Raw genomic sequence first — 11,409 nt, 5'->3', positions numbered from 1 at the left:
TCATATGCACTTTGATGATGGGATCACTTTCCTACCAAACAGCCAATCAGTGGCAGGGGACATTGGACCACAGAGGAGGTAGGGAGCTGCAGCTTCTTTCGAAGGCAAGTGCTTTTTTTCAGGTTTGAAGACCCCATATGTTCTTTTTGTGCATTCATTGTTCGGGGTACTCCCCGGGACACTGGATTGTCCCTTTAATTACATCTCTCATTTGGTATCATTAATCCTCAAGTTAAGAATTCATCTCAATACTAATAATTCTAGTATTAATACCACAGGGGGCATAATCTTTTAACCAACCTGATCCAGTTGCCTGCTCCAAATCTCTGTAGATATCCACGCCAAGGCCAATTATGTCTCTTCATTGAAAATAATGTGTAATTCAGAAACAAACCATTCTAATGACACGAAAGACCAACGACGTACAGTAAACCTTTTTCATATACATCAATCAGGATGACGTCCATTTAAATACACAATTAATTACCATGCTTGTGGTTCCTAGTTTAGATCTCTGTCCGTCTGGAAAGATCTACCTATTCACTGTAATAACAGGGTAAGCGTGTATTGTAGACATGCAGTCCCCTGCGTCAGCCAAGAACTCCAAATAAAGGTTAAAGGAACATTAATGTTTCCACTAATATATTTTGATGCGGATTAACGTTTAATACGAGACACGCATTTAGAAAGAATCTGTCTCCTTCATCAAGTCATTGATGCAAACTTTGGGATCAATGAAGATTGCCATAATAAGTTTAATGGTTAGCCCAAATAAATATACCATAGAATATTGCAACACTTTTGTATTCTCCCTCTTGTTTAATGCACATTTTCAGCATCGTGTATCTCTAGTGTAATAAAATGTTTTGTTAAATCCCTTTGAATGTGAGAAGACTGTGTCATTCATCCCTCTGGCAGTCCAAGGGTTAAACACACAATGCCTTGTAGGAAAGCACTGTATAGAATGTGCATTTTCTACGCGGCTGGTTAGACTAATGTGGCCTCCAACTCGAGCGATGTATCGGATAGCAGGCTGGTGTTACACGTCACAGCACCGCACAATGAATAAAGCGACTGATCCAGGCCGTTTACCAACGATAATTAAACACTTTGTAAAACATCACGTCCTCAAGGTGTACTTACAAATGTCAGAAACAGAGTGGGATTTAAAGATCCCTGCTTTTGCACAGGTGAACCAATGACATTTGAGAATTGAAGAATGTTAAAAATGCCTAAATATATTATATATATATATATATATATATATATATATATGTTTCACAGTCAACTCATGCTATCTTAGACATGATAAGGTGGTGAGGTCAGGCTGTCACATGAGTGTGGCGTGAGGTCACATAGTGTCAAGCAGGCATAATTACACTAAGATGCCTCAACATACATATTGGAATTAGTGGTAAAAGCTCTGAATGAGAATAAGTGTTAAGGAAAATAACTTCCAAGTTTTTGTTCTTGAAAAACATAAAAAGAAAGCATTTTATTTATATAGCACCAACAATTTCCGCAGAGCTTCTTACAGTCCTTGTATTCAAAGCTAGAACTGACGGACTAAGATGAACCCATACATTAGGCTCAGAAGCTTACAATCTAGAGAAAATATTACGAAAGAATACCAAGCGGTAGGAGGCAACGATCTGGAAACTCTGGGTGGTCAAGGTTTAAAAGAGATGGCTCGAATGAAAGGGCTGCTGTTTAACCCTTTAAGCGCCAGGTCCAACTGCTTGCACATACACGCAAAAAAACCCACAAAGGGTTAATCGAATCTGCCTAGTCGCATGGGTATAACACTTTTTTCAAAAAATCCAGAGCTTTTTAGAAAAAAGTGTTATTAACCCTTTCAGACGAGAGAGAGCCACAGCATTGCAGACTTGCACTTTATTCATTTATTATTATCTTTTTTTTTTATGGCACCAACAATTTCCACAGCGTTTCTTACGGTCCATATATTCCGATACGTACGCTCCATATATTCAAGGGGTCTGACAGAACTAGAACCAACAGACTCAGACGAACCGATACATTAGGTGCGGACGGCTCTGGTCACAAGCTAGTTATTGCAATAACATTGTTACTGCAGGAAGGTAGACAGCCGGATCTGAATGCGTGAGAGGAGGGAGCGATAAAAGCGTGCAGAATAGAAGACATACTCACATGGATCTGCGTGTCCGTCCTGTGCCCACCGCAAACAACAGCGGCTTCTCAGTTACATCAGCAGCTTGTACGATGCAAACGGGACGACAACCTAACCTGTCGTGCTCCAGAAGCCGGTCCCGGCCAATGAGATCATCAGCTGATGCAGGTGCTTATACAGCGCGCTACCTGCTAAGCTCGTACGACCTGCAGAGGTGCAGACCGGAGAGATCATGATAATTACCAGCAGGAGAGCTATTATGGATTACGACTCCCATCACGCTCATCCACTGATGTGCTAGGGACTATTATTACTATGCAAAAGGATGTTGTTTTATCGCATTGTGATATCTGTCGTGTAATGTAATCCGCTGCATTATGGAAGCCTGTGAGCGTAGGACAGAATAATGTTTCTGCAGGCTCCTGGTAGTAGTTTTTTAAAGCAGGGTTGTCACTTTTCCTTAATCGTGTATTTTAATGTTCAATGCACTAAAATAAACCTTACTAAGGATGTTCGCAGATGAATATGACACGTGTACCCATTACAATTCACCTCTTATGTATAGCATGAGTTATCTTAAAATTTATTTCTGTGAATCTGCATGATTATTCCTCCTCGTTAAGTTATCTCTGCACTATTGGTAAATTGCTGATTGATGCGGATTGGTTCAGGCAGCTCTTTATACGGGTGGGATGACGAGGAGAGGGCAGTGTCGATTTATTAAAAATAATCATGCTTGTAAGTTAGTAATGAAATTGTTATTTTCCTACATTTTTAGCTTCAATATCTGAAAATCAAAGCACATCAGTATGCGTCTAATGAGATCGAGCATCTTGCCACAGCAGAAGCTCATTGCAGCCAACATGGCACAGCCAATGCATTGACTACTTTTATTTTTGTTGGTGTTCGTTTTCATGTCTCTTAGGTGAATTTATTTCCCATTAAACATAGGCATAGCATAGTAGCAGTTGTTACTTGTCTAAAAAGTGCAAATCTGCTAAATCTGTTTGATTTTTGCACCAGTAACTATGGCGCAGTCTAGTAATGAAAATGTTGCCAATATGAATGCCAGTGATTAATACATCCCTTCCTATGACTATATATCTTTTCACCTGTGTGCTTACTGCTTACCAAACAGGAACAGGTTAAATTTTGTTAAATCGGATATTTTTTTTAACATGCTAACGTTATTTAAATAAAAGCGTACCGGGTGTCTGACTTTTCCTGTCCATTAGTTAAATTACGATGTCTTGAATAAGTGACCTGGAACTTGTTAATAAGTGATGAAGCTCCCACTAACATCTCAAGTGTATTGCATTCTCAGACACAAACAAAAGACAAAACACAAAAAGTGTTTAAGGAAGTCATTAGTCTATCGATTGATGAGAAAAAGAAATATGAATACCATTAATTAGTATTATTCTTTGAATGCCAAAGAGGTTAGCAATGCTGGGCTCACATTCTAGTATTCAAATGGTTAAGCCAATGCCCTTCATTGGTTGATTCCAGAGGAGCTCACCGTCGGCGACCGATAGAGTCGCTCGTATGGACCTTTAACTACTAATGCTGAAACTATGCCTGGGGAGGCTCCAGGAGTTAAAGGTCCATATGAGCTACTCTATTGGTCGCCGGCAGGGGCCTCCTCTAGCATCAACCAATGGAGGGCAGCTGTTCTTCATGGGTTGATGCCAGAGGATGACCAATAGAGTCGCTCTTACGATCCTTTAACTTCTGGCGCAATGTTACGGATTCCCGTTAACCCCTACAAGGTAGCCTAGAGGCAGTGGAAAGAGACCAGGGAGATTAGGAAGGAGATATTAACGAAGATGAACACGAAGATTCTTCGCATTGTGTTTCTCCATCTTCATGCCGCCATATTACTTAATTCGGTAATCGTTTTGAAGAACGAAAACGCACATTCATATTCATTTTCATGTTCTCCCAGATACGAATTCACAAATCCACTATTAACCCCTTTCGTATCACAATTATCTTCTGGGTACTATAATTGTATTTACAGTTGGAATTGTAATAATGGAAGATTTCCCTTAATGCCGATCCTGCCGCAGCCAAGAAAGTAAGAATGTTGGTAATTGTTGGAGTAGAAATGCTGAAAAAAAGTAAAAAGTTAAAATGTCTTACACGAGATCACCCTATATAACCTAAACTTCTCCTCTATGTCCATCCTCATTATCCAGTTAAATACTTCTCCAAGGACACCATTGAAACATATAAAATGGCAGGATATTAGGTCTTCCTGGGATTTCAGCCCTGAAAAGATGATGTTTTCTTGTTATCGCTATACTTTAATTTGCAATCTTATCATTAAGTGCTATATGTTTCGGTTATCAATCATTAGCCAGACACCCAATGCGGACAAATTACTAACAAGTACTGGCTAATTATACATAAATCAGCAAATATCTGAATACTTCTCATATTAGTAACTGTCAATAGGATTGGGACGGACGCAACTATCATGAATTTAAAATACCCACGCGCAAAAGAAGGATCAAGTGCCATTCATGTTCTCAAATGCAAGGAGCAGGTGTAACATAAGGCAATTGACAGAGGATAGCAAAAGAATGCTACACAGCCCACACATCTCATTTAACACTTTATAACAGCCTTATGATTACTGACCTTCTATATTATAAAAATAATATTAATTATTATTATTATTAGTATTATTATTCCAATCTTCATTTATGCTTTGGGTATGAAGGCCCTCATTATGTTAAGAAGCTGACACTTTTATTAATGCCAGTTTCATTGTATACGTATTAGGAATTTAAGATTAATATATGGGATTTTTATCTGTACAGTGTAGATGTTTCTTAATACGGGTTTTAAAAAGTTACAGGAAAAAAGCTGGGAAAGTCTTTCTATTTTGGCATATGTGGTTCCCCTAAAAGAAGCTGGAGTTTCATACTTATCTTCCATTTCTTAAAGTGATTCAGGTTGCCCAAAAGAACTGAAACAGTTTCAACGATCCTTTAAATTTTGTTCTTTGCTTAACGTCACTAGAACAGGCAGATTTTGCTACTGATTGAGCAAAATAAAGTTAAAAATGTTGGATCATATATTAAAACTAGTGACTATTACCCCAAACAGCGCAAAAAAAACATTTAAACCTCAATTTTCTAACACAGCAATATTGCCAGGTTAATGCTGCTAAATTAAACTTAGCACCTGGATCACATTATATACAGCATTTACTTAATTTTAAATGACAGTTTCACACTAATTGTATGGAAGGAAGGAAATTAACCCTCGATATTCTGGGACCAAAAGCAGAGGTTCCCATACTATTACGTACTACTTAGACTGCAAGCTCTTCGGGTTAAGGACTTCCTTTCCTAATGTATTCATACCTGTTGAACACCATTCATAATCTGTTTGACTACTGCACTTATTATACAACTTTATTATACAGTAAACGCTAAATAAATAGGAAAAAAAATTATAATTCAAAAAAATAAAAAATAAATATATATATATATATATATATATATACACACAAATAAACAGGATCTTGGTTTTCAGCTTTGTGCGCTAACCCAACTTTATTTGAGACCTATCAATAACCAGAAATTAGATCTACCTTTTCAAAAGAGCATGTTTTATCAAACATATCAGATATAAAACTGTTTAGATGCTACTGCCCTGTGGTTAAAATTACAGTCAAAAAACTGAAAGGCAGTTCCAGAGGAGCAACAAACAGAATGCTAATCATTGCATATTTCACACACACAGAAAGAGGTGCTAATTACTGAAATCATAAATATATTTTCCCACAGAGCTATTCTTGCATTGATGTCAACAGCTGTCATCACATATAGAAGATGATGTTGAGTCTGTACGTAGGCTTCATTCTATGCCATTCAGCAACTCAAATGTCAGAGTTTCAGCACAAAGGTGTCAGGAGACGGTTAGCAAGCAGCTGCTTCACATATGTTACAATATGCTTCAAATAAGCTGGCAACAGAATGCATTCGGTAGAAGATCCCCAACGGGAGGGAGATCTTAACAATGATAACCCAGAGCGTGAAGCCGTAGAAGGACTGCTCGATTTGGCTCACCAAATGCGGACGGGTTCCATAGGCATATAGGATCCAGACCTGAGAAAAAAAAACATTTAAAAAAAAGCCATCAGTTTTGTTATACTTCCACCAACGATATTTCAATCAAAGGCTGGATAATACCCTTATAAACCGCCCAGGCTGTTGTGGAACTACCATGAAGCCCGGCTAGCTGTAGGACTAGGCACCTTTCTCTTCTTTTCAAACCCTAAGCATTATTTTCAGTAGTGCCCATGTACTGATTATAATAAGCTTTTTGTTATTATTATTAACAAATATTTCTCCCTTGTGAACGTTAATCGCCTTTTACATTTTGGAGGGCTACATTAAAGAGATTTCTTTTCAAGTTAAGTAGTTTAGAACTAGAATGGTCAACATTTAGCTTTCCAACTCTTGTAGAACTACAAGTCCGAAGATGTGTAGTCAGCATTGTAAAATAAGACTGGACCTTTGTTTTTAAGAATGATGGGACTTTAAGTTTCCTAATTGCTTGAGTGTTAAATGTATAGCTCATAAGAAACAATGTTTATAATATTTACTCTGATTTGCCATATTGACCTAAAAGAAGTCTACATTACGAGAAAGCTAGGGTACTCAGATTGCTTACCGATATATTGTAACAGATTAAAAGAATTGATATATTTTGTAAAATCTTTCTCCGTGTTCTAAAACAGCTCTGTTTGCCACCTTTCTTTAAGCATTCCCTTTTATTGGACATGTCTATGAGGCTACTTCCAGCTTTTAAATTTCTTGGCTCGTCTTTTTTCAAGTCAATCAAGATTTTTGAGCTGCTTACGCTGGTTTCTTTCTCTGAGAAAGACCTTCTACTACCTTCCACTGAAGATTTATTGCTGACACCATGTTGTAAGATCTCCATTGCTGGATCTTGAGATATGGAGTAGATCCAGGCCCTTGGTGTACCACTTTTATTTTTGGTAGGTCCAGAATAAAGTGCCTCAGTTATGAATAGATTTTGGCCAAGTACCTGGATGGTTTTAGAAAGAGAAAAACAAAGATCCAAGATATAGAGGTTCCCTTCAATGTGCAGAAAGAAGATGGCCACCAACGAGAAGACAGACACCATTAATGGTCCGCAGGAGCTCCCCATCAGTAGAGTAATGTCCAGACTTCTTACTACACTTTTGGAATTATCATCGAATGACGAGCCTCTCTGAAGCCTACAAGTGACTATACCGATTACAGAGGCAATGAACATCGCCGACAGCAAGACCGAGTTAAAGAGGTAATAGATACGTAGAGCCTCTTGGACAGTTTCTGGTGTCTTGGCAAGAACGCCAAAGGAAATCATGACTCCAAAGGTGGCAGAAATGGCGAACGCTCCAAGAATCAGACCCACAAAAGCCCCATTAATGTGAAGTGTTCCTTTGCTGTGTCCGGATATTTCTGTAGAATACGGCATTTTACCTGTGTTTTTCCATATGACATAGAGCATTGTGGAAGAGAAAAGGCTAAACTCGATATTGAAGGGATGCAGGTATGCAGCTCCTTCTGAGAAAATATGGCAGAGATCGGTGATGCAGACACAACTATTGGTGTGGGTTCCTTCGCCTTGAACAGATGCAGAGATACATTAGATGTGATACCATGTATTACAGTAAGTATACAGCAGACACATGGGTGAGGTGTATAGGCATCACATGGAGTGTTTCCTAAGCTCTAGAAGCCTGTCTCATTGATACACTGTATCAACGCCCCCCAAAAAGTTTAAAAAAAGACACACTTTTGTAGAGATACATTGAGTTTAAAGGTTATTTTCTACTTTGAGAGAACATTTATTGTTCTCTGTAGCCTTTTAAGCAAATATCTCTTTTTACTCTATCAATAACTTTTTGTTCAGAATTTAATATTGAAACAGTAAAAGGGGCATCATGGAGGCATAATGAAGAATCAATAGAACAAAAGGGTTGAGATGAGGGGGCAGGAGACACAATGACAGTGAAGATCTTAGATAAAGGAACAAGGACAAGGAAATATATAGAGGTGGCATATGCTCTGTATACATATCATACATACCCTGTATTGCATTTAGATTTTCCTTTTGAATATCATATATTTCCTCTAATTGTTTCATTGACTCATCCAGGACAACGCTCATCCACATTAACAAATTTGTAGCAAGTGTATGCATCAGGCCAAACCTACAATCAACAGGAAAAAAAATACAAAACGCAGCAAATAAAAAAAATAACTTTCTTTCCGAGGATGTTAATAGCTGGAAGAAATGTTTTAGGGTATCTTCTAGCAAAATACTCCCCATGTCCCATGTCAAAGCTCTCCCATCTAAAATTCAACCTTCTCGGTGCTATGGAAAAATAACGTTATTTTAAATGCCCTCACCTGTTCAGGTGCTGTTTTTCCTGTATGCAGACTTTAGCATAAAATGAAAGAAGTGATACCTGAAATACATACGGTACATTGCAAAGGACTTTTTTTTAACGATCACATCAAAATAAACTTACAGGCCTTTACTAAACTAGTAATCCACATATCCCTTAAACGTGTAAAATATTTTACTTGTGGCTAGAGATTAGAGCTTTGTATGTGATGATGTGAGTGTCATGTGAGTTTGGAAGCTGTGCGAGTTCAGCTGCCTGGGGAACAATTTGTTTTTGGTATTCATTATAATATAATAATAATAATAATAAATAATATTTATTAAGCGTTTTTCTCCCAGTGGGACTCACTTTTTAGCCCACGCCCTCAAAATTAGGTGGATAATAGAAGAACATAAGGCTGCCATCAGAGTGGTATAGCTGATAAGACTGAAATGGGGCCCTGGCCCTAATGAGTATGTACACTGAGGACAAGGGAGGAAGGCAGAGGGGTATGGACACTGGAGGGGTGAAGGAAGGCAGAGGGTTATGGACACTGGAGGGGTGAAGGAAGGCAGAGAGGATATGGACACTGGAGGGGTGAAGGAAGGCAGAGGGTTATGGACACTGGGGGGATGAAGGAAGGCCGATGGGTATAGTCACTGGAGAAGGATGTGAGGCAGGGACACCAGGAGGGAAAGGAAAATAGAGGGGAGAAGTGGTCTCAGAGAAGATTGGGATGGGTCAGGATGTTGATGGGGTGCCCAGGCACATACATGCCTACTGGTCCCAGAATTCTTGATGGAGACACTGAATGCAAATGTCATATGATGTCATATCCCCTGGCGTTTCTTACCTGTGTGACTGTAAATACAGCCTGAACTATTGGAAATGAGGTTACAAGGACTGAAGTGCATTGGTGTAGCTCATGGTAATATCCCAACGTTAAACAGTCAAGTACCAAAGTAGCCAAAGCAAATAGGCAGAGCCCTCCTACAGAAAACAAGATATATATTTATCTCTACATTTTTTAGGATTATAATACCATCTCAAAATTAGTGAAATACCTGCCAGGAGCAGCCCTATAAATACTGTAATTGTATAATATATTGTAAGCTCCCGAGAGCAGTGTCCTATTCTAGATAAGTATCTAGAAATAAATAAATGTAATGTAAAAGTAACAAATACTGAGTTATTTTGTGAACAGGACAAATTTAGTGAGGGTGGTAAACCCAAAATGAGTCCATATATAAATATATAAATACACACAACCTGGTGATAAGGATGGAGGCAGCAGGGGAATGGTTCTGTAGGGAAATGATAATGGGATACCATGAACAGAGACAGGTCTCTCAGGACAGTTGGCACTGGTAGGGCAAACACGGTTCTATAGAGAATGGGCTTATTTAAGGGTAAATTGTAACCCTGAACACTGCATACTGTATAACCCCCATTGTTAAACACAGCAGACAAAACTGGCCACTGGTGTTGGCCCACCAGACATGGACTCTATGTTACGTGTTTTGTTAGTTTGTATGTGTGTGTGGGTTTGTATGTGTGTCAAAGACATGGGTCTAGGGGCCCCAAGGAATTCCAATCTATGCTGAAACATTTAAGCTCTTTTCAGTTTGATAGGAGAGTGGATGAGTTGTATGTGTAAGGATGGAGGAACAATGCCTACCCTTTAACCAGCTGGCACCAGCCTGGTGATCCTGGTACATTTTAATTTTTTTGTTTTGTGCAGATTTCCAGGCAAACCAAAGCATCCACGCCGAGGAAGTTAACATGAGCACCGTCAAGGAGCCGTGCACATTCTGGGTTTGCTGGTTGTGGTGCCTCATTTCTGCTAAAAGGACTGCGCTACCAAAAAAAGTCAAGAGAGCAAGATAGAGCAAAGAGAGCAGGCTGGTGGTCCTGGGGTCTGCGGAGTGATTCCATCGCTCACGCTCGTTCTCCAAGCTACAGCTGCTCATGCTTGAGCACAATGAGTCCTGAGAACACGTCATCTCTTTGGTGGCAATCTCAGGAACTTGGAAAGAGCTCATTCCATTAGCGTTCATTAACACGTTGTTAATTTCTCTGTTAATCATCTCTAAATTGTGAGAAAAAGACTGATTTAATTTTTATATATTTACACATTTTAAATGCAAGAAAAAAAAATAAAACTACAACTGTAAAAAATAAAATGTGCTGCAGCCAAACACTTTTGTAGTTGAGATATTTCCTATTACTGAATGAGAATTGTCCTGTTGAATTTACAATAGAAATTATTGGAGAACTATGGAACGTTTTTTTAGTATCGATGAGTATCAGACCTGACTTTCCCACACATATTATTATTATATTCCAATATTTATATAAATAGATCAAATGTGTATTCCACAATAACTTTCAGCATAAACTGTCTTGAGGTCCTCAATCCTTCATTTCTTCGCAATAATAATAGGAAATATAATTAATACAGCAAAAAGGATGGGTGTGTTATATTACATAATTGGTCAAAAAAGTTATCTCTGGGATAAGATGCAGCACTTTTTTCATCTTTTTTATTGTTTTAAAGTGAAATTATATATATATAGACCATTGATATAAATCTGGTTTAATAACAGTTACTTACTTGATTGATTGTTCCAGTAACAGTTGCTTTCGTAATGAGCAATGGCTGAATTTATTCTTCTTACGTTCAGTCTTTGTCCTCGAAATCAATTTAGAATGCCTCTTAGATTGTCTTAGGTTCTCTGCTAGCACAAATGAAACTATATTATTTATTATTTGTATGAAGGGTTTATGAAGGAGGCGTTATCAGAGAACCAAGGCCTACCCTAATCCTGGAAAAGGAGGCAAT

At 38.4% G+C, this 11,409-nt stretch overlaps 1 protein-coding gene across 1 annotated transcript; it reads right to left on the bottom strand.

The window, feature by feature from the left end:
- Positions 1-6,081: 6,081 nt before the first annotated feature.
- LOC149288623 (proton channel OTOP2-like) lies at positions 6,082-10,654 on the bottom strand. The gene is made up of 6 exons (XM_089491349.1): positions 10,246-10,654; positions 9,421-9,557; positions 8,590-8,648; positions 8,266-8,390; positions 6,839-7,800; positions 6,082-6,270 (listed from the first exon to the last, which is right to left on the bottom strand). The coding sequence occupies exons 1-6, from the start codon at positions 10,652-10,654 to the stop codon at positions 6,082-6,084; spliced, it is 1,881 nt and encodes a 626-aa protein (XP_089347475.1).
- Positions 10,655-11,409: the final 755 nt, after the last annotated feature.

The sequence above is a fragment of the Sceloporus occidentalis genome, unplaced genomic scaffold, assembly GCF_023333645.1.
Source record: "Sceloporus occidentalis isolate IW3139 unplaced genomic scaffold, rSceOcc1.0.p SCAF_50, whole genome shotgun sequence".
Classification (NCBI taxonomy): domain Eukaryota; kingdom Metazoa; phylum Chordata; class Lepidosauria; order Squamata; family Phrynosomatidae; genus Sceloporus; species Sceloporus occidentalis.
The sequence above is the reverse complement of the archived record's forward strand: the minus strand, read 5'-3'. Positions and strand labels throughout refer to the sequence as shown.